General features: G+C 38.4%; 1 protein-coding gene across 6 annotated transcripts in view; it reads right to left on the bottom strand.

Annotated features, from left to right (window-relative positions):
* The window catches only part of PTPRZ1 (protein tyrosine phosphatase receptor type Z1), a gene marked incomplete at both ends in the record, with an annotated part of 166,958 nt that overhangs the window by 5,773 nt on the left and 136,972 nt on the right, over positions 1 to 24,213 (bottom strand). For 2 of the 6 annotated variants that reach the window (XM_079710934.1, XM_079710937.1), the window contains 12 exons: positions 1,813 to 1,886; positions 2,210 to 2,303; positions 5,293 to 5,439; positions 6,861 to 6,996; positions 8,606 to 8,769; positions 9,839 to 9,973; positions 10,526 to 10,660; positions 12,278 to 12,360; positions 14,791 to 14,887; positions 15,058 to 15,078; positions 17,969 to 18,054; positions 21,044 to 21,135. In XM_079710934.1, the coding sequence (XP_079567060.1) occupies positions 1,813 to 1,886; positions 2,210 to 2,303; positions 5,293 to 5,439; positions 6,861 to 6,996; positions 8,606 to 8,769; positions 9,839 to 9,973; positions 10,526 to 10,660; positions 12,278 to 12,360; positions 14,791 to 14,887; positions 15,058 to 15,078; positions 17,969 to 18,054; positions 21,044 to 21,135 (1,264 nt within the window). Of the gene's footprint in view, positions 1 to 1,812; positions 1,887 to 2,209; positions 2,304 to 5,292; positions 5,440 to 6,860; positions 6,997 to 8,605; positions 8,788 to 9,838; positions 9,974 to 10,525; positions 10,661 to 12,277; positions 12,361 to 14,790; positions 14,888 to 15,057; positions 15,079 to 17,968; positions 18,055 to 21,043; positions 21,136 to 24,213 lie in introns of all 6 variants that reach the window. The other 4 variants (XM_079710935.1, XM_079710939.1, XM_079710936.1 and 1 more) reach the window with 3 other exon arrangements.

The raw sequence follows: 24,213 nt of genomic DNA, 5'->3' as shown, positions 1-24,213 counted from the left end.
ATGAGAAAGGGAATGTGATCTTCATTTTATAGGCGATTAAACTGAAGCTTAAGAAATTAAGTGCTGTGCCCAAGCTTACCCAGCTATCACCTCTAGGAGGAGACAACAAAAATGGCTTCTGGACTATGTCTCTCACACTAGATAGAACAGAAATCTAGAGATTTTATATTTCTTACTTTTCACAAGTCCCAATGGCAGAGCGCTAAATTTCACACCTACTGGCAACCGGATACCTTTACACCCTGGCTGCCTCTACAGGAGAGGAGTGGGGTGGGGGTGGGGGCACCTTGCAAATGTTGCTGCAGAAACCTGAAAGCTGGTGCCACTGAATTAATCATGATTTCCACGTTACTGCTTACCAAAATCATGGCTCAGTTAGCCCCTTCTGCAATGGAATCTCTCAGATCGCATTCTTATCCCCCATGGGCTCATATGAAGTGTGGAATATGTTCATTTTTTATTTTTTAAGCTTTATTTTCATTTATTCAACAAGTAGAATTCTACTTAATTTACTTTGTTTTGGTTACAATCTTGTTTGAGAAGCAGAAAACTTTTAAGTTCATATATTCGGATTTGAGTGAGCAGGTTGTACATAATTAAATGTTTTTCTGGTTAATTGTAGATTCTTTGGATGGGAAGAGACCTTGAAAGGACCTCTAGTTTATCCTGCAACTTCAGTTAACATCCCACTTAAGTCATTCCAGGTAGATAAAAATTCATCCTATTTTGTAAATCTTCAGACGTAATGTGGCAAGCTTTGTAGGTAATATTTTCCAGCATTTAATTATTTTCTTGACAAGAACAGTCGGTCTTCTATCTAACCAGCACACAATGCAATATTTATATTTGTTCTCTTAACACATTCTCAATTTTTGAGTAAAAATATCTGCTTCCTATAGTATTAAGATGCCCCTATTTTAAGTGTGGCATGCTTTTAGATGCCACCTCCACACATCTCCCTGTTTCTTGCATGGATATACCTTAGTATTTCTAGATAAACAGAACAGTGATTTTGGCACGGGGATTAGGACCCTTTCATCTGAAGGCAAACTCTGTGATTGATTGACCTAAAATGGAAATGAAGGTCACACAACAGCTACTAAAACACTCATCCCTCTGACAGTAGATCTAAATGCAGAAAGTATTGTATCTTTAGAAATCCAAGTCCCCAAATGAGCCCAGTTTGCAGGGTGAGAACCATGCTGCAAACCTGGAGTGGTAATGTGAATGAGACTGGACTTTGCTAAAGCTGGTGTATCCTGGGTCTGCAGGGAACCTGCTTTGGTGAATGAAATGGAGCTTAGATGGATGAGTGGATGTTTTGTATCTACTCATGGTGAGTTTGGTTCCCACATCTACTCATTGTCTTGATTAAGGGTTCTCCAGTCCCAGCACACATAAAAACATCAAGGAATGCTGTGATTCTATTGCTGCTGTGGGCTGTGAGCCTGCAGTCATCAGATACGACTCATGTCCACCCGTGGTGCCTCCCGTATCTGCCAGTCACTGCTTTGGGCAGCCCACTCTGGCTTTTTTTTCTTTTCTTTTTGTTTTTTGTGGTACATGGGCCCCCACTATTGTGGTGTCTCCCGTTGCGGAGCACAGGCTCCGGACGCACAGGCTCAGTGGCCATGGCTCACGGGCCTAGCCGCTCCGCGGCATGTGGGATCTTCTGGGACCGGGGCACGAACCCGTGTCCCCTGTATCGGCAGGCGGACTCTCAACCACTGCGCCACCAGGGAAGCCCCCCACTCTGGTTTTGATTCTGATAACGCAAGCTGCAGCAGTCTCCCCAGTGGCTCTCTGACTTACCATGATGTAGGAGGCATTGATGTAGTCTGTGCCTTCCCCACTCAGGGATGAAATGCCAACCCTGGATCTTTCCACTGGGAATAAAGAACATTCATCATAAACAAGTAAGCTCTTAGCGCTGTATCTCCTCCCTGCCCCTGCAAATGGCAAAACATAACTGCATTTTGCAAGTAGAGTGTGTTTGACTTTTAAGCTAGTTTTTCTATGTATTTTGCACTTCTAGACGAAGACTTCAAGGTTTAAGAGTCCTTGTTAAGTTATATTATCTGGCATGATTAGAAAAATATGAGTGTATTCTTTTTTTTCCAAGATGCACAAATATTGTCAAATTATCTACAAGGCTTCTATTATTTAAAAAGTTGGGGTTTTTTTCCTTCCAAAATTCAACATAGCTTACCAGGGATGATGGAAGACATTCTGTTCTTTTCTCTGTTGCATTGCTTTAGGGCTGTAGAATAGTCACTCTGCTGTATATTTGATTGACTCAGGAGCTGAGAAAGGGTGTCAAGGAAAAATACAGATTATTTCATTTAAGCCCCTCAAATAAACACACACACACACACACACACACACACACACACACTCATATACACAGGAGACTCAACAAAGATAAGATACTGAATATAAATATATCTGACTTATTTTCCAAGAATTTCTTGAGTTAAACTTGTTCTGGGGACTCCCTGGTACATCTATGTCCTATATTCTATACCAGGAGGGTTGGAATAAGCAGAGAACACTTGATGTCTAGTTTCACTTGCAGCATTAGGAACCTCCCTCTATGGTGTGTGCCCTCCATTTTCTCTACTTAAATCTCACACTGCAGCTGGGAGATAAATTGCATGTGAGTGTGTATGTATGTGTGTGTGCACATATATATGCATATAGTTGGATTTTATTCATTATTTTAGTACTCAATCACACGAATCATCTACATGCTATTTATCTATTCCTCAGTTAGTGAATGTTTGGGTTATTTCCAATGTTTTGTTATTTCAAACTTTGTAGCAATGAATATCCCTTGTATATTTCTTAATGTGCACACATGTGAGGGTTTCTATAAAGAATTAGGAGTCACTGGTGCTTAAGTTTTGACAGGCTAACAGATGAAAAAAGTATATCCCAGTTTTGATGTGCATTTCCTTACTTATTGTGGAATTGTTGATTTTAGTTACTTCTTCTTTGATGATTGCCTTTTCATATTTCTACTTCATTTTCATTTACTAATTTGTAGGGGGTTTTGGCTATTAAATGTAAATCTACAGTCTGCTAAGGAAGTTGCAAATGTCTTTGTTCTCTTTAATCACACAGACATTTACAGCCAATTCAGTTTTTCCTTAAGATTTCTGTAATTTAACATTTTAATTTAAGAAGTCCTTCTCTACCCTGAAGTCCTCAAGAGATATTTTCCAATATTTTCTTATAATAGTTATAAAAATTTGTTTTCATCTTTAGATATTTAATCCATCTTGAATAATTTCACTGTTTGAGGTGTGGTAGGGACCTAACTGAACTTGTTTTTACATGGAGATTGTCCTAATATCATTCATTGATTAATCTGTCTTTCCTCACCAATTTGTAATGTCATATCTGTCATATAACAATTTCCATACACACACGGTTCCTCTGGTTCATTTGTCTGTTTTTCAATATTAATTATTATATTTGCATAAAATTTATTATATCTGCATAAAAAGTCTTTCATATACAGTACAACAAATTTCTATTCTTTATTTTTCACTATTGTTTTCAATTCTTTACTTTTTTTTTAAAATAAATTTTTATTTATTTATTTTTGGCCGCATTCGGTCTTTGTTCCAGTGCACAGGCTTCTTACTGTGGTGGCTTCTCTTGTTGCAGAGCACGGGCTCTAAGCGCATGGGCTTCAGTTGTTGTGGCACTCGGGCTCAGTAGATGTGGCTCGTGGGCTGTAGAGCGCAGGCTCAGTAGTTGTGGCCCACAGGCTTAGTTGCTCCATGGCATTTGGGATCTTCCCAGACCAGGGCTCGAACCTGTGTCCCCTGCATTGGCAGGCAGATTCTTAACCACTGCTCCACCAGGGAAGTCCTGATTCTTTACTTTTCAATGTTGAGGTGGGTTTCTGATAAATATTTGTTGAATAAATAGACATGCAATTCATTTCAAGGACATTTTTCTATGGGTAAATTTGAATAAATACCTTTTCTTATAGGACAGTATACACACACACCCTCCAACTTTCCCTGGTTAGGATGTTAACAGGAAACAGAGTCAAATGTCTCTGTTTTTAATTAGATTCTGATCTCATAATTGATATTTCCATTTTGATCCTGAATTTTCAAGTATAAGTGATATCAATTCTTTTATTAATTTAATTGTGTAGGGGGTAAATCATATTTAAATAAGAAAATGGGTAATAGATGTATATTTTTAACTTAGAAAAAAGCCATCCTAGCAACATCATGTTAATGCTTTATATTTATTATCTGTTTCTGGAAGCTGTATTGTGCACTTTGTCTTCCTTAAAGTGTTCCTTTATGACTCAGATAAGTTTGGCTGAATAAAACATTTATGTTTTCCTGTCTGCAAGTTCTAAGTTCAGCTTCCACCCCTCATCTGTCTCTTACTCCCCCCAAAGCACAAAAGGTGCTGAACGAGAAGGTAAAAAGTCAGAGGGAACTCATGACTACATATTCTATGTTGAGAAAAAACTTCAATCTTGAGGTTTGTTAACTCCCCTGGGTTTTTCCAGGGCCTTCTGAATTCTTCCTAGACATTCCTTCTTCAGAAATTGGCCCTGTTTCTCTAGCAACCCTGAGAAGTAAGAGGTTAGTATAGAAATAATGGGGAACAAAATAACATAGCCTTCATTCCTCTGGAAGATGACAGCTCTGCAAATCCCCCTATCTCCGCAGGCAGGTCTGGTAACAACTGCTTTCTGAATTCTTTGCTGATTTGTTTCTGGAAGTCAGAGAGCTAAGTTGTGAGAGGTAGCACACTGAACAAAGCATGCTCCCCTGTCTAGCTGACTTCCTCGTGACAGGGTGGGTGGGAGAAACTGGGGTTGAAGAAGCTATTCTTTTGGGATGGCCTATTCTAGTCTCGGGGCTTCAAGTGAGACAGACTCTTCCAAAGAGCAGCACAGACAGCCTGAGCCACAGCACTCGTGGTTAAGTGGTCTGGTTTTCTCAGAGCGAGAAGAGCACTTACACCGTCTGTGTCAGAAGTTCTGCCTGTTCCTCCTGTTCTGTTCTGTGCCCTCCCTTCCTGGACCACGTCTGCATTTCTAGGGTTTCTGAGAACTTTCCCTCTCGCTACTCAAAATTAAGGTTCTTGAAATTTGCCAAGTGGCTTTGTGGCCTGTTGTAAAGAACACAACAAAGCCACGGGGCCAACAGAGCGCTCAGCCTGTCCACATGGCTTTGTCCACTCAAATGAGGAGATGCAGGAACATTCCAACCTGTGGTGACACCCAAGAGAGGGGCTTCCGAGAGAACTCACCTTGAATTGTTTGTCTAGCTTTGTTTTGCCTGTTGGTCCAGGAATGAGGATCCCATTAACATAGGCGTGGATGTGGCTGTCTGGGACCTCAGTTTCTTTACTAAGTATCGCCTCGACCAGCGCATCATGAATGAAGACATACTGTTCCTGGCAAAGCAATGACAAACAGGGATATCACCTCAGGTTTTCCTAATCTGTATTGAGGTACAAAAGTAGTATCTTCCACTGATGGACAAAAAAGTGTTTTACAAAATGGAAGGGAAGACCCACAGAGATTGCTTACTAGTCCTGGCAGGAAGTCAGATGGAGGAAAAGGTGGTCATCCAGAAACAATACAACTCTTTCCCTCCCTCACCTCTTTATTTCTTGTGCATTGGCGTTTAGGGAAGGAGATCACTGGAAGATTTGGGGAGGCAAAGCAATGCCCTCTCTGCTCATCCTTCAAACCTGAGACCCTCTTCCACATTTTGCACGGACTTCTCTACTTCTGATGGGTCTTCCCCTTCTCCCCATTCCAATTCTCCTTTTAGCCGGTCATATATAATTTAGTACAATTATCTATACAGTTTTTAATAGTTATCTTCTATTTCATGTATGGGACTCTTCCCTCGTCTTATCTGACTAGCATGTCATTTCCTTGATGGAATGAAGTTTGGTTGCTTTGGTGTGGAAGCCCACTCAGTCATATGTTTCTTATTGCTTTCAAGCTGCTATACATAGTTTTCAATTTAAATCCCTTTTTATTTAGAAATAGTGAAAATAAAATACAGGTAGGCAGAGTTTGTCCTGTGTCAGATATGGGTAAATAATCCGGGCTTAAAAAAGGGAATAATTTGAGCATACTTCATACTATTTAAATATGAGAATAAATCCATTCATTCATTACATGCAGGAAAAGCTTGAGGATTCTGCAAGAGGAGATGAGGGTTGACTGATCCACTTACTCTTTTTCTGAATCTTGTCTGTGACCAGTGTCATTTTAAAGATATTCCCCATTTGGTCATAAAATAGACAAAATTTAGCCGGTCCATCCATGACTTATGTGAAAGTACCTGGTGTTATAGTTTGAATTGTGCACACCTCCCGCCCCCGCAGAAGATATGCTGAAACCCTAACCTTCCAGGACCTCAGAATGTGACCTTATTTGTAAATAGAGTCGATGCAGATGTAGTTAGTTAAGATGAGGTGGGGACTGGTGTCCTTATAAGAAGAGGGAAATTTGGACACAGACACGGACACAGAGGGAAGACAGCCGTGTGAAGAAGGAGGCAGTTAGGCTGCCAAATACAGGGAAATAGGAGGCTATCAGAAGCTTGCAGAGACAGGGAAGGATCCTTCCCTAGAGGATTCGGAAGGAGCATGGCCCTGCCTACCCCTTGATTTTGGACTTCTATCCTCCAGAAGTAGGGGAAAACACGTTTCTGTTGTTTTAAGCCACCCCGTTTGTAGCACTTTATTACAGGGAGCCCCATGGGACTAACGCACCTGGTAATACAAACTCTGGTCTATCCAGCAGTTTAGGGACACTTCTAACCCTTAGATAAAGGAAATTATCCTTTTTATCATACCTCAGTTTGCACCAGGTAATTTCTTTGTGAACGAATGTGTTTTAAAAAGCCGAATATGTTGACGGTTCCTTCATGTTGAATTTGCTGCAGCATACTGTCTAGCACGATATATGTGCCCGTTCTTCCAACGCCAGCACTGAAGAGCACACAAAGAAAGAGACTTCAATGTCAACATAAAATACATTTGAGGATTGGTCACTCCTGGCTGTCTTGTAAATTATTATCCTTCTCCAAGCAAATGAGCCACTTAGTAAGTAATTCAGCAAGACAGTAAGCAGCTTAGGAGTTAAGCACAATGCTTCAAATAACAAACAAAGTTTTTTCTTTCTTTCTTTCTTTCTTGCTTATAGGTCAAACTCCAAAGTAATCTGATTATTCCTGTTGGAGATTTTTTATTTTCAATTACAGTTATTATTCGTTCTACATTATACAGTGGAAATAGTATGTATCAGAGTAGAGCAAATAGACATTTAATTTGAGAAGAATGAAAGCATCAGCCTCACCAGACTCTGAAAAGACAAGGTCTCTGGGTCTGTATCGTCAGGTAAACATGTTTGTAAAGGTTTCCACATTAATGGAAAAAAAGAGTTTGCGAAGGCTTTCAGCTGAAAATATCATTTCAGTGAGATGGTGAAGAATAAAGAATAACTTCAGTCATTTCTAAAGGGCCATTATCTAACAACTTCTTCAAAGCCTCTACTGGAGGGACAGAATTCAGAGACAGGGATTCTTTTCAAATGCTCTGACGAGTAGGAAGTACTAGAGTGGAGAATTAGCACCCGCTCTGCACAAGGCTCTGGGCCTTTTCCATTCGCTGGGAAACAATCCCTGACCTTCACAGCTATTTTTCCTGCATCTTCCTGTTTCCCTCAGCTTATCGTCAGGCTCACAGATAAAAAACTCAAGATAGGTCTCTCAAACTTTGAGGATAACTCCTGAGATAGGTAATCAGAATGTGTGAGATACTCTGCATATCAAAGGAACACAGTTGTTTCTGTAAAAACACAGACGCTGCTTTGACAAAAATACTCCGCGGAGAAATGCATTTGACTTTTGTGGTCATAAAGCTTGGCACAGAAGTCAGCACGCAGTAAACAGTAACTGCTATTTTTGTTTTAACTGGAAAATATTAAAGCCTCTAACACATTTTTCTCTTTCTCTGAAATATCATTATTTCTATTCACTCACCCAGTCTTGGAAATTAAATTACCTGGGCAATGATGAATTGATTACACATTCAATAGGATATATTAGACAGAACTCAGGAAAATGAGAAACGGGGTTTTGACCCCAAACTGCTTTAAAACAACTTAAAATATTTTGCTAAATTCCCCATACTTTGTGCACTTTGGTTTTTCTAATGTAAACCTGGCATATTAAGTCTACAATAGACTATTAACTCCTAGGAACAGGGGTTGTGTCTTAAGCATTTTTATCCCACGACATTATGTTGTAATAAATGCTTGTTTAATGACAAAACGTTGTTCTGCCTGCTTCACACAGTTAATAAGCTGAAATCCAATTAACCAATCAAGTAGAATATTATACATCATAGAAATACCTGGTGCTTTGAAATATTCAGCAATCCAATTCTGGGTCTGGCATACTCACTTCCCAGTAACCAACATTTCATGCCCCTCAGTTTGTGAAATCATTCCCACTTTGGCAAAAGCTTTGTTCCACTGATTCCCTTTTTGTTAGCATAAGCAATTCTATGGATTTGGAAACCTGGCGCTGAGACTCACCTGCAGTGGACAACAACAGGCCCTACTGCGTGGCGCTTGGCATGGGATGCCTTTCTCACAAAGGTCAGTACAGGCAGCGAATACTCTGGCACTCCCATGTCAGGCCACTGAGTGTAGTGGTACTGGGTGACCACGCGCCCACTGGGTCTTCCTTTCTGGGAACCCTGGAAGAGACCAGACAGCTAATCAGCTAATTATAGGAACATGCACACACGGGGTCCTTAAACATCAACTCAGGATTCATAGCTTGATGTTGGTGGTTCACAACGAAGCTAAAAAAGTACACTGTCATTTGTGATGGTTAATTTTATGTGTCAACTTGGCTAGGCTATGGTGGCCAGTAGTTTGGTCAAACACCTGTCACACCAGATGTTACTGTCAAGGTATTTTTTAGATGTGATTGACATTTAAATCAGTAAGACTTCCAGTAAGGTGGATTATGCTCCATAATGTCAGTTGAAGGCCTTAAGAGCAAAGACTGAGGTTTCCTGAAGAAGAAGGTATTCTCCTAAAGACTGCAATGTAGAAATCTTGCCTGAATTTCCAGCCTGGAGTCAATTCTTAAAACACCCTCTCTCTCTCTTTAAATATATATATATATATATATATATATATATATATATATATATATACACACACACACATACATATATATCTACATACAGATATATGTTTTTCTAAGGAACCCTGACTTATAACTTGCTCTTTTTCTTTTCCTCCCCTTTTTCAGTCTCCACTATTTTCAGTTGGATGTGCAGTTATCACATGGGGCAGGGACTTTTGTTCCTGTATCACTGCAACCATTGGCACCATGATCAATATGGTGCTAAAGCCACATCTGGCATTAAGAGACTTGGAAGAAACTTTTGGGATTGAGGTGTAGCTGTGATAAGAACTCTTTTTTTTTTTTTTTTCGGTGCGCGGGCCTCTCACTGTTGCGGCCTCTCCCGTTGCGGAGCACAGGCTCCGGACGCGCAGGCTCAGCGGCCATGGCTCACGGGCCCAGCCGCTCCGCGGCACGTGGGATCTTCTCGGACCGGGGCACAAACCCGTGTCTCCTGCATCAGCAGGCGGACTCCCAACCACTGCGCCACCAGGGAAGCCCTGTGATAAGAACTCTTAATGCTTTTAATTATTTGTATTTTTACCCTGTTTCGGTTATACCACCTGTTTTCTTAAAAAAGGATCGAGATGTATTACTCAGTTGATGATAGCCATCATTTGTGGACTCACCTTTTTGATCTTTGTGTTTCTTAGAGTAAAAGTCCTCACAGTGTAATATGCAAGCATTTGAACACTCTTTTGAGTGACCAGAAAGTTCCCATACTCTTCATTCCCATCAGCAGGCCAGTACTGGTCACATTTTCTCTGCAAAAGAGAAAGTCAAGATGCTCTTTTCATATTTCAAATGCTTAGTGTAAGTCATCCCTGAAATCAGTAAAGATTTGATACCATGACTCCCTCATTCTTCTAAACATGTTCTTTCCGTTCTAAGTGATTGCAGATTTGTTGTAGAGGAGAGCAGAGAGAGAATTACAGGGCTGAAAGGGACTTGAGATCATCAGATTCAAACTCCCCCCTTTCAGATGAGGAAACTGAGGCCAGATGTACTGAGTCGCTATAAAGCCAGGACTAGAATCCAGCTCCCATGAATTAAAATCTACTTCACTCTGCATTGCTTTGCAATGAACCTCATTTGCTTTGTCTTACGGAATGAAGAATGCATTTAAATAGCAGGTAGCTTGAGTTACAGTGAAACTTTTTGACCTTTAAGTTTCCCTTAAGCTGTCATACTTACTTGAAAGGAATCCTGATTAGCTTCCCTGACTTTTGCTGCTTCCTAATGCTGACTCTATCAAAAGCAACTTAAAGCATTTCTAATCACTATCTCGGGGATGACATAATAGATGACCTTCATACCCTTCCTTTCTCCACAAGGTTTGTTATCATGACAATAACTTCCACATTATGCTCCCATATCATCCTCCAGAAATCTTCAGCTGTAGATTTCAGTGGGCCTTGGGCAGCAATGTAAGCTTTTGGTCTGTTGTAGCCCTGAAGAAACAAATGACAAATGTTTCTTACCGACAAATTTGTATGCCATTTTTATCTGTTCAGTTTCTAAGATCAGGAGATTTTTGCTATAAAAGAAAACCATAAAAAAAAAAAAACTTTCAAAGCTAGAGAAACTTACTAGTACTAGCAAAGACAGCAACTCTTCTTTAGTTATAGTTTTTGTAAAAAAAAGAGTTCTTTTTGCACTGACACAACCACTATTCTCTGCACCTCTGGTCTAAGTGCATTTAATCCAAGTCTGTTTACTATGCTTAACATCTGGTGCTTAATTGTGCTGCTTTGAAATATGTTTGAGGCATTAGGGCTCAGTTGTCTATAATAGTCAGGAAAACTTCGGTGTTTTCTTCTTGCCCTCTCCTTGGTGGCACTGAGCAATGCTAATCATTAATAGCTATCCTTCACTTATTACTCACTGTTGGCCAAGATAGTTTACAAACATTAACCCTAATCCTTAATTGATATGCAAAATGGAAGCATCATCCCTGATTTGGAGATAGGAAACTGAAGCTCAGAGGAGTTAAGTGGCTTTCCAAGCTTTCACAGTTAGCCAATGGCAGAGCTGGAATTCAAAACCAGTTCTAACTCCAAAGCTAATATTCAATCTGACATACACACTTCCTGCTATGGTAGCCTGAAGTGGTTGCCTACAACAAACCTACTGTATACTTATATTTGGTACTCACTTCTTTTTTTTTTTAAATTTTTTAAATTTTTTTAAATTTTTATTTATTTATTATTTTTATTTTTTATTTTTTATTTTTTTTGGCGGTACGCGGGCCTCTCACTGTTGTGGCCTCTCCCGTTGTGGAGCACAGGCTCCAGATGCGCAGTCTCCGTGGCCATGGCCCACGGGCCTAGCCGCTCTGTGGCATGTGGGATCTTCCTGGACCGGGGCACGAACCCGTGTCCCCTGCATCGGCAGGCGGACTCTCAACCACTGCGCCACCAGGGAAGCCCGGTACTCACTTCTTTGAATGAATTGTTCCAAACAGCATAAACCTGAAGGCAACTAGACTGCAAGGTCAGCGTCAGGAAAATAACTGAGTTCCACTGGCATTCAATTGACCACAGGAAAAAAACCAGTAAGTTAGTCAGTGGTCTACAGACCCTGGAGATCTCCAGTAAGTTTCACAAAGCTGGGTATCTGAGAAGCACTCAAGATTATAAAGGCTGGTAACTGGTTTGGAAATCATGTGTTTGCCTTTTAGCCAGTACTACCCTGAGAATTTTTCAGTCAAAATTTATCTATCAGCTGCTACCTACATAGTAATGTGCTAGGAGCTATGGGACATTCCAAATAAGCACTGATCCTACCCCTCTTATTTAAGGAGCTATAAAACTATCAGAATATATACATCCTACCTTGAATGTAATTTCTCAGCCTGAATTCCTTCTCTCACCCAGGAGATAAACCAAGTACAATAGCTTGAATGCCATTCAATCTGAAAACCTTTAGCTACGGGATCTCTTACTACTAATTTGTATTTTTTATTATCTTTCATTTAATACTTATAACTATTCTATGTACAATACCATGGTATAATAAATTCATAGTTTAACATAAGTTTCATAAAATTTCAGTTGAAACACGCTTACATCAACATAATTGGCATTGATGTAATCAGTCAGTTTGCCATCCTTTTCAGCAAGTTGTGCAAGCTTAACCCTGCTATGATCATCTGTAATAAAAAAAAGAAAATATTTCACTATAGCACGAACTGCTTTTCAGCATAAAGTTCATTTATATTTACATAATAATTTATCAAATACAATTAAAATCAGTGCAAACATCATTTACTTTAGTCAGCTTTTGGAGGATACAGAGATGACAAAAATAAAGATAAATACAACAAAATCCTCTTTCAAGGTTTCCAGTGTGGAGGGTGAGAATGGACCTATACACAGAGAGGAATGTTCCGGTGTCAAGAGAGAGGTGCAGAGTCCTAGAGGGACACGAAGACAGAAACTGTATTGGTTTGGGATGAAAATAAACATTTTCATAGAGGTTGAATCCTGAAGTTGGCATTGTAGATGGGTTTCTAAAGGTGGATACTGGGGCTGTGAACACTGCAGAGCCAGTGAAGGGGAGAGAAGAGTGACGGGGGTGTCAGAAAGCTCAGGAAGGATGGCAGCACGCATGCTCTGAACAGGAGGCTGATGGCGGAAGAAGTAGAGAAGGAAGCAGAAGGGGTCTAGAAAGTTTCCGTGAATGGTTAGAGCAAACAGCTCTTTCAAGGGAAGACCTCAAAGAGGAACTATTGCAAAGGGAGGCAGGGCAACGACTGCCCAAGAACGGAGGACACGGATCCTGTACTGTCAGTGAAGAGGGGATGAAAACCGTGGTAACTTATACATGGTGCAAGGTCATAATTAAATGTGTTGAAATGAGGTATTTGGGATTAAATTCAGTCCTACAGAGAAACTATAGTTGGAGGAACTGCATAATAAGAAAGGAAAGTGTCACTAGAAGGACACTTGGTGATTTCACTGGGCAGACTATTTTTTTTTTTCAAGGATGAAGAAATGAATACAGACCAAACTATGACAAGTTAAAGAGACGTTCTGGGATAATAATACTTTGGTGACATTAGCAGCTCACAAAGATGCAGGAAATGGAGGCACAAATAGATGTGTGGCCATGGAAAGATGGGTTTGGATGCCAGGCTACTTTTGCATTTTGGTTTTCAGATTTTCAGAAGGGTATTACTGGGTAAGTTTTCCGGGTTGCTTTTCTTCATCTCAAAGTAGGACTGTTATTACCTCTATCTTGCCAGGTTATTTCAGGGATGGAATGAAATGACGAATTCACAGTCCTAGGCACATAGTAGGTGTTCAAAAAATGTTAATCTCTATCTGCTTCTTAATTAGCTGGTGGGTATTTTCTATTTAGCTTGTAGAGAGAATGGTCTCACAACCACTTCACCCTGTCCAAGAAGCAACTGAGTTTTTATGTGCAGCAGGATAGCTGCTTCTGTTGAGAAAGACAAACATGAAGCAGAACTTTCTATCAAAATGGAAAGACTGGTGTAAACCTTGCAGGAAAAAAAGACAGCGTCCATGAAAACTACTTAGAACTGTGATCGTAAAAATTCCCATTCCAGGGCTTCCCTGGTGGCGCAGTGGTTGAGAGTCCGCCTGCCGATGCAGGGGACACGGACGGGTTCGTGCCCCGGTCTGGGAAGATCCCACATGCCGCGGAGCGGCTGGGCCCGTGAGCCATGGCCGCTGAGCCTGTGCGTCCGGAGCCTGTGCTCCGCAATGGGAGAGGCCACGGCAGTGAGAGGCCCGCGTACCACAAAAAAAAAAAAAAAAAAAAAATTCCCATTCCAGAAACTAGAATGGAACCAGAATTTAAATAACCAAGCTGGTAATACCCTGTTCACATGAATCTAGGAAGGCCCACTGAATATAGAAGAAAGGATATAAGTTGAAGTTTTGGGGAAGAATGAAGATGGATTTCAAGAAATGGAGGGGGCTATAAAGGAAAATAAAAGGGAACAGATGTAAATAAGAGGTGCTGCAAGAAGATGGAAGAAACATGCTAATTTCATACAAAAAAATAGGTAAACTTGTCCTAAAGAAAAGAGCCAGAAAGCTGCTCATGGAGGAGAAAAAGAGAGGTCAGCTAAGGTAGTAAAGGGAGAGAAGAAATAAAAAGGATGAATCCAATTAATCCTTTATCAGACCCCAGGGGAGAATGGCAAGAGAGGAGGGAAAAGGGTAGAAGGAAAAATAGAGTCTAAAGAAAATCCCATTTCATTAGTAAATTCACATCAAGTAGGGGGATCTCCAGTGAAAACAAGACTATGGAATATAAATAATGACAGAAAACCATAAGAACAGATTTACAGGCCATGGGGTCTGAAGAAAGGACTGGGTTAAAATATGAGTTGATTTTGTTCAATAGAAACAGATGTCATTAATTGCAGAATGTATTTAAACTGGAGTGGTAAAACACTCTGTATTATCTAACGCAAGTCTCATCCCCTGATACAAAGGTCCTGAAACAGCTACACCGAGGTCTGCTGTCAGACGACTTCTGGACATTGAACTAAAAGCACCACAATGACAATGATAACAAGTCAGAGTTGAGTGAAGGATATACTTACAGGCAACAATATTTATGTATCGGTTCTTGTGCTTATTGTCAGGGTGATTGGAGCTGTCTGCTGTGATACCTAAATCAACAGTACAGCTCTGCACCTCCTGTAAAGAAATTGTACGTGTAACGTTTTAACACACATCCTTTCAAACAAAGTGCCTTAAAATATACTACGGAAGACAAAACAAACAAAACAATCTATCCAAAAAAAATTTTTTTTATATGTTACAACTATTTCTTGGCTAAAAGAAAATGCAGTGAAATAATGCCTTACCTGGTAAAACTCTTTCAGTGTCTAATGAGGGAATGAATGCCAAAAAAGTAAAGAAATCAAATTCCACAGCACACGACAAATGAGAAAAGAAAGTGTTCATATTAGGTTTACAATGGAAAACCATGATCATGCAATAAATACATTTGTCAAATACTAACAAAACAGAATGTTTCAAACAGTTGCATGCAAATCAAAACTTCTAACAGCTTGGAACCTTAACATTATGTAAAAGGAAAAAAATAACACTTTTAAAAGGGGACAGTGGTATAATTATATGATGAATTTTAAAAATGCTGATGAGAAAAACCACATACTTGATGACACATTTTAACATACTAGTCAGATTTACTAATATTCAAATATAATTGTATTTGATCATGATAGAACTATTTAAAACTGAATTAGTAGTACATTTTTTTGTTTGTTTATTTTGAGTAATTTTAAAGAGTAAACAGTTTCCTATTAGGTGGTCTGTAGAGCTGTCAAAACATTAGAAATCTCCTGAAATTTGTTTTTATCATATATACTATGTCTTTTGAAACAAAATTTAGATAGTACTACTTTCTACATATTTAATTAGTAGACCTCTTTTTAATTAAAATAAAACTTCAATGGGTAGAGAAAAATTATTTTGGCCATTTCTCTTTTAAAATGAATTAAAATCCTTCCCAGGGATGTCTTCTATCTAAATATATTAGTTTGGAATTTACAATTATTTAGTACATATTAAGATAATAACATGAAAGCTTTATAATTTTTGAGAAAGTATATAACTTAAATATAAATCTGATTCATCAGCAAAATGGCTCAGCCTTTCACTAAACAAGCTTTTAAGGCCTCTTCTGGAGCAAGTCATTCTGACTCTAGACTTAAAAACAATTTACTATATGAACCACTGAAGAGGTGTAGCATTATTAGTTATTAAGCTAATTACTAAGTTAATGAAAAGTTTTCTTTAATCAGACTGTGAGTTAAAGCAATGGAATTAAGAAAATACTTTTTGAGTAAAAATGTGAGGTTATTTTATTAATTTAATCATTATGAACTGCTTAATAATATTCAAAATGATTTTATAGTTGTGAAAACTGTGAATCTGCCTTTGTATATATGCTTATCAGCAAGTTTTACAATAAACTGTCTATTTTTCCTTATGGCTTTTTTTTTCTTTTTTTAATTTATTTATTTTTGGCTGCGTTGGGTCTTTGTTGCTGCATGCGGGCTTTCTCTAGTTGCCGCGAGCGGGGGCTACTCTTCGTGTGGGCTTCTCATTGCAGTGGCTTCTCTTGTTGCAGAGCACAGCCTCTAGGCACGCACACTTCAGTAGTTGTGGCTCGCGGGCTCTAGAGCGCAGGCTCAGTAGCTGTGGCGCACGGGCTTAGTTGCTCCACAGCATGTGGGATCTTCCTGGACCAGGGCTCGAACCCGTGTCCCCTGCGTTGGCAGGCGGATTCTTAACCACTGTGCCACCAGGGAAGCCCCTCCTTATGGCTTTTAACATCTGGAAGATTAGACACATCCTTAGCATATTCTCCCTTTTGCAACTGTGATTTTGTTTGTTGGATGCCTGATAGTTTCTACAAGTTAATACTGCACCATCCAGTAACCTCTAGTATGGTAGGAAAAAATAATTTGATGTTTTAAAAATAGAATTCTTCATATTATTCCACTTTACTTAGTAGTCACTTCACACTGCTTTCTTATTCAATGTAGCTATGACTTAGACTTCTTTTAAGATTAAATTAGCTGATTTCTACTGTTTTTAATTTAGTGAAAACATATATTTCATTTCTCTTTCCTTTGGTTTCTTAAAGCTTTCTAATCTCTGGCATTTTCCTTCCGTAAATACGTTCTTGTTGATCTGATTCGTGGGAAGCAGTTTCTGCGTATATTAGGGACGGTGGTGTATCCTCTGATCAGGATCAGACCTCAAAGGGCTTCAAAGAGGGAGGTCAACTGAGCACTTGGGGCTGAGGTAAGGAGGCAGAAAAGCAATGTGATGCTTCCTAAAGGGGAGAGGCTGGGGAGGGGGTGGGGATCCCTCGATGTCTAGAATGGAAAGGACATGAGTGTTAAGTTTGAATCCCAACCCTGCTATTTATTAGGTGTTAATTAACTTCCGTGGAAGTTGATTTCATCAGCAATATGAATAGAAATAAAAACAAATAACTTCCAGAGTTGGATGAAGGTAGAATGTAGAGGCATCTAGTACAATGACCCGCATATGAGGGAGTGCTCAGTAAGAGTAACTTTATGTTTTGTGGTTATTATTTCTAACTGCTGGTTTATGGCACCCTATTTTGAAAAGGCTCTTTAACTGACAGTTCCGTGGGCCACGATAAATTTGCAGTAAATTTCTCTGCCCCTACCATCTAAGAGTATTTTACAGAATAATACTAGAAAATTTTTCACTGATTGTGAAGTTCAAATGTTTTTTTAGAAATGCATATTTTTTTGATAAGATGGGGTTTTACCTTGTACAATATTTATTAGGCCTTGTATAATAAGTGCTTCTGCATTTACACTGTTGTAATACTTACAATGAAGAACTTGTATGTATTTTGGCTGAAAATTATGAAATTTACTAGTTTACTATAATTTATATAATTTAGGAAATTAAAAGGAATCTGTTACTAATTCAGATTTAAAAAAGAACACTAGAGCTCTGATTTTATGGGAGAGAATTAACCATGTTTTTGTTTTTTCCACTTTTACAACTTGAATTTTAAAATGGAAAACTAATTTTCTAAATTGTATGATAACCATAACACACATCCTAAACACATAATTGATTATGGAACTAATAATCTTGCTAGAAGTGAAAATGGTTTCAATGTTAAGAAATAGCCTATTGCTGAATTTAAAAACTTTACTATTTTCCATATTATTTAAAATAGACATATTAAAATCATACCTCAAATTCTTCAGTAAACCCACTACTTGCATGTAAGTCTGCAACATGCTTTGGAAAGTGCTTTACTGGAATTGCTCCAACATCATCTAAGTGAATAAAAAAAATCAGGTTGGAAAGGATAATTCAACAGAAATAAATGTGCCTCTCATTTATAGAGATTTATAAAGAGCCTTCTTCTAAAACAACTTCAAAGTTCACTTATTCCTATAATCCTGACGGAATCTATGTTCAAAGAAATATTCAGCAACAATTACCAATTTTCTCTATACTTACTTTCAATCATAACCTGCATTTTAGAATTCTGATTTGTTCAGGAATCTCTTTTCCTTTCATACTCTAAAGAGAAACTTAATTTTCAATGTTAAGTTACAAATAATACCACAGCCTCACTTCTTATCAATGGACTGCATCTCTTTATGGATAACTTTCTTTAACATGAGCGGGAGTTGCCTGCAAATTCTGGGGAAAAAATGCAGAAATAATATATTTTCAATTTTACCCTGGACTAAACATAATATATCGTGAAATTTCAGTTTTATAAAATTGTACAGTTTAATGCCTCTCCGATAAATAGTCAGATGTTTACATTTGAAAACATTTTTTTCCTTCTTTCTATAAATAATAGAAAACATTTATATGCAGACTATTCATTAAGGATAATGTCAAAAACCTTTGGGACTTTTAATCTGTAAAATTTCAAGAGTTCTAACTTAAAAATATGCTATGTAAACAAAGTCATTGGATCTGTTAATTAATTGTGAAGGGGCCAAATTATTTTACCTGGTTCTGTTTTTTTCTTTTTTTTTTCCTGGAAAGACTTTCTTAGATTAAACATATTACTAGTTCACAGTGTGCAATTTCACAATTTCCTTCCTCTGACAAGGAAACATCAAACACATTTCACTAGAACCAGTTATTTACATCAACAGATGTTCAGCATCTAGGCCATTTAATATTTTTAAGCTTCAGTTACCAAGAATTTGTTGATTTAAAAAAAATTAGAATCCATCTGTTCTCTTTTAGATGAGTATACCTGAATGCTAAAATTGAATTAGCGAGTTAACCTTAAGAAACACTAGACAAAGGTATAATTCCACCTTCACACCTACAGAAGGATCTTGCCTAGAAGTAGCTTTTATAATTAGACAAGAAAACAGAAATAACTTGTCACATCTAAATCGTTACTTCTCCTAGTAAAGCTTCGTCAAAACCACGGATATTATCCTGCACAGCTAACATCTTTCCACAAGCAAACTGACTACTTCTCATTTGCCATCATGTCTTTTGGTAATTCTTTTACAAATTGGTCTGCAAGTAAAAGGAGGATATGCCCTTGATCACCATTCTTCTAAGAAGTAGAACAGGGAATTCTGGATTTCCTGGACAACCTGATTTTGGATTATTTTATTTATTGTTAATAATAAACTGTGTTGGACTTTGGATAATGGTATAGTTAATTTGCATAGCCATGCTGACAGGATATGTAGAAGAGGTATGTTTGAAAGTGAAGGGCACTAAACACAACAGATAGCCAAGAGCAATTGGTCTCAAAATTCTAAATATGTTAACGAGAAATTGTGCTATACTAAAAGAAATAGAAAGAAGTTTAATATAAACTAGAAAAACAAAACAGTGGTGGTTAAAGACACAGAGTTGATAGAGTTGATAAAAGAGGTAAAAGAGCAAAACACTTCTTATTCCTATGCCTGTTGCAAATTACAAGGAAAATGCTTCTCTTCTTTATTTTTGTTTTTTAAATCATGAGACTTCAGAAGATAACTTCATGTAGAATTTGAGCCTCAAGCAATAACATATGGCATCTCAGACAATTTAAAAAGAGGCTTCTGTACAAAGATGTAGAGTGGAATGTCTCCATTTGCTTTCCCTGGTTTGGTGACTCTCCGTGTCCTTGTCTTGTCGTCTGTCCTCCAGTTCTGCTTCCTTAATTCGCACATTTCTAGAAAACTATTTTTTTAAAATTGTTACCACTTTTCATTCTGAAATGTTATAAAATGTTAATTCAGTAAGTGTCTGTGACCTTAGTTACAGTGTGAACTCTAGGGTCAGTAAGGGTCTTAAAATGACCCTGGTTAATTTTTGAATATTGTTAACTAGGTAAGTTCTGATAAAACAGTTGATGTTTTCCCAGGGAGACAACTGACATTTTTACTTAAAGTATTTCCGGCAACCACACATTCTTTGTGCTCATGTTTTTCTTCTACCCTCACCATTTTAAAATTTCTTTTTTTTCCCGTAATGTAGTTAAGAAACCTTTTCTCACATACACTCAGATAATCAGAAGGGAACTAAACTTTATCCTTATTTTTGTGGTTTTTGTCCTGTCCATCCTTACTGCAATGATTTAGTCTGACTTTTGTTGTTTAGGTTTCCATTAAAGGAATGCAAATGACTGAAAGTCAGCATTATTCCTTACTAATATTTTATTGTTATAAATATTTATGTTCTTTAACATATAACATCTGAACAACTATAAATTATTTTGCCACATTACCTGTATGGTTAAGACTGTTCAAAACATTTTTTTATTAATTACTTTAAAAAAATTAATTAAATAATTTATTTATTGCTGCGTTGGGTCTTCGTTGCTGTGCACGGGCTTTCTCTAGTTGCGGCGAGCGGGGGCTACTCTTCATTGCGGTGCGTGGACTTCTCATTGTGGTGGCTTCTCTTGTTGTGGAGCATGGGCTCTAGGCACGTGGGCTCAGTAGTTGTGGCTCACGGGCTCTAGAGCGCAGGCTCAGCAGTTGTGGCGCACGGGCTTAGCTGCTCTGCGGCATGTGGGATCTTCCTGGACCAGGGCTCGAACCCGTGTCCCCTGCATTGGCAGGTGGATTCTTAACCATTGTGCCACCAGGGAAGTCCCAAGAATGTTCAAAATTAACAAGAACAAGTTATAAATCTGAATGCCTGATACATACTATTTTGGGCAACACAAACATTTACTAATCTACATTATAGCCATTTGCAAAGTACTCCAATAAGGAAAAACCTTCCAACATCACGCTTTTCATTTAACGTCTACCAGCTACTCAGGGTCACACTTTAAGCTATTACCTGAAATTGGAAAGATAGGTGTTGGAGGTGTGGATATTACTCGAGGGGATGTACTGTCCTCTAAGTAAAAGTGTGCAGTCTGGAAACATTTCCTGGAAAGAAAAGAAAGCAATTTATACTACTAGCTGGCATGGTCAGCAAGACAACTTCCGAGATGCTTAAAGATTACGATAGAAATCTCCAGAATTAAAACATAAGTGGAAATCATCTACTTATCACCTACTTTTACAAAACACAGTTATTAGAGAATTTTATAGCCTCCAAATTTATCTCAGCTTTACCTGTACCAGATAAAGAAGACTGAGAAGATATAAGACACGGTATAAGCAGAGATGACACTTGAACTTGGCAGTTGGTGCCAAGGAGTCGGACACCTCCATGCCCTAGTTACTCTTCCACTGTTGCCGTATACCAGGATGTCTTGCCATCTTGGACAGGACCAGAGTGGAAAAGAAAGCCTGTCCAAATATTGATTTTCACTCAATATTTAAGGGACCATGCCGTTCTGAGGATATTCAGCTGCTAGCAAAAGGCAGCAAGCTGTGACCATGTAGAAATGAAATTCTACTGTGGTAACATTTTGATGAAAAGAGAAGGCAGCTTTATATTTTAAGTATGATAATGCAGTAATAACAAACCGAAGTGAGGAAATAGTGAGCATATAACCAAAAACAGGGGTGATTTTCCCTCCAACAGATGCTAGCCTTGATGAGAGTTTTGAGTATGAATATATCTGGAATCAACGACAACCATGACCTAAAATGTCACCTGAATCTATTTTCATTCAGATAATAAGAGTAACATCTCTCACTACAAACAATTGAGAAGAGCAAAGAACCAACTGCTGCTGTAAACTAATGCAAACTATCCTTAATTAAAAAAATTTTAAATTAAAACTGCTAATGACACTCTTTGATGTGGGTCATTTAATTTCTTTGAAGCATTACTCATGAGTGGTTAAGTTTAAATGGAAATATCTGTTTGAGTGAAAATGCCAATCTCATTTTCCATTTAAAAGATCCAAGCGACAGGGTATTTATCCTAATGAGCTTTAACATAACATTTGTTCTTACATGACACACTTCAATTTGTGATATTTTTTTCAATAATCATTTTCCTGCATAGAATTCTTCAGTGGCTTCCCACTGGAATTAGAATGATATTCCATTATTTCAGCAAGGGCTAGAAGACCCTCTGCCACCTGGTCCCCTCGCACCCCAGCGGTTTCACCTCCTACAACTCCTTCCTGCACCCACTAGGCTCTAGTCCACTGGTCCTTTCTTTCTCCCGCTAAGAAACCCGCCAGGATCATCTCAGGGCCCTGGTTCTTGATGTTCCCTCTGGCCACTTGCCTCTTTCCCATCATTTATGCATTGGCTAAAATGCCACATCCTCTGAGAGCCCTTCTCTGACCACCTGAGCTAAAAGTACCAGCCCTGCCAGCCAAGTCACTATTCTTCTCCCTTTTGTTTGCTTTGTGGCACTTATCACTGTCTGAAATACTTTATTTATATATTTGTTTATTCATGTTTCATAATGTTGGTCCTCCCTCAACAGAATGTAAGCCCACAAAGGGCAACAGGTACTTTGTCTTAAGGCACTGTTAGTCTTCAGTGCTAAGAATAATGTCTGGCATGTTGTAGGTGCCCTGAAATATTTGCTCAATGAATTCACTGCTATAATTATGAATAGTACAAAATTATATAATATCACAGCCAAAAAAAATTCAAAGGCGACGATATGCATAGCAAAAAACTAGCCCTCTGCTGTGATGTTATAACCTTTAATAATCAAGCCTGTGAGAGCATAGATAACTGACAGAACACAGGAATGTCTGCAACAGAGAAGAGGTGATGTAGGAGGAAGACGAGTGGATGTAGAATCAACTGCAATGTGGGGTCAAAGGGACCCTGAGCGAGGTTCATATCCTGGAAAGGGGAAAGAGCATGGCAGACTCATGAGAAATGGGAAAGATGAGGGTCACAGGTCTCATGATAAAGAAACTATCCTACTGAAAGTCCACATTTGAGCAGAATTGACACCAGACTGGAGCAGGAACTACATGGAAAGTGTGGCTTACCTGTGTAACCACAGATGTATAGTATTTTCTGACCCACTGATATGGAAACACTGGATTTGATACACCTGCTTTTAAGATCTCTGAATTAAAACCTCCTTGATTCCTCTAAAATATGGTTACACAAGGCGGTTGAAAGGGTTTCTATTTATTTTTCAATGAATCTTAAAGTTGTAAAATACCTTAAGGGACCTAGTGCAATATCACAGCTGATACAAGAGTCCCTTTCCTAGCATCTCTGACATATTAAAAAGACCCAGTTTGAATACCTTCAGTGACAAGGAGCTTACTTCCTTATGAACCATCTTTAGTTACTAGACATTTCTTGTACTAACTCAAAACTCATTCCCTTGCAAGTATCTCCAAATGGTACCCAAAGAGGAGACCCTCCTTTTCCAATGTTATGCCTCCTACTGTTGATATTTTTTTTGTATCGAGCCCCAAATCTATCTCCCTGTTACTTTGACATATTGGCTCTAGTTCTGCGCTTTACAGATTTTTAGATTATAGTACCCCAAATCTTTTAATACCTAAACCCTACCAATCTGTGATCCAAACCTTTTTTGACTTTTCTCCTTGAAGTTTATATCCAATAACACAAACATGTTGTAGATCATTGAACATGTCTTTTCCTGCTCTCAGTGATTCTCCTCCCTGCTTTAAACATGGTTCTTCTGATCAAAATGCCTCAGTCACTAATGTGCCATGCAAACACTTCCTTTTTAAAGACAACTCAGTGGTTTCTTCTCTGTGAAACAGCCTCTCATTTCCTAAGCAGACTCTTGCACTCCAGCTTCTGTTTCTATTGTACCCAACGCAAATCTCCATTCACACTCACCTTAAGACTGCTTTGAAAAGTATGCTTAATTAATCCAAGGATGACCTTCACTTCCTGGACATTATTCTCCATTATTTTATTTTAAATATTTTAATTAATTGGTGGTTATAGTATTTTGCAGTATATTTGTTTTGTGCTTTTATCCTCATTATGTTTTGTTTTTTTTAAAGATGGGGCCATGTCTTTTGATTTACGTAGACTCAATTTTTAATGCAATGCCAGGAGTACAATAGGTATTAAGTGTTGAATGATTAG

This window comes from Hyperoodon ampullatus (genome assembly GCF_949752795.1).
Source record: "Hyperoodon ampullatus genome assembly, chromosome: 9".
Lineage (NCBI taxonomy): Eukaryota > Metazoa > Chordata > Mammalia > Artiodactyla > Ziphiidae > Hyperoodon > Hyperoodon ampullatus.
The sequence above is the reverse complement of the archived record's forward strand: the minus strand, read 5'-3'. Positions and strand labels throughout refer to the sequence as shown.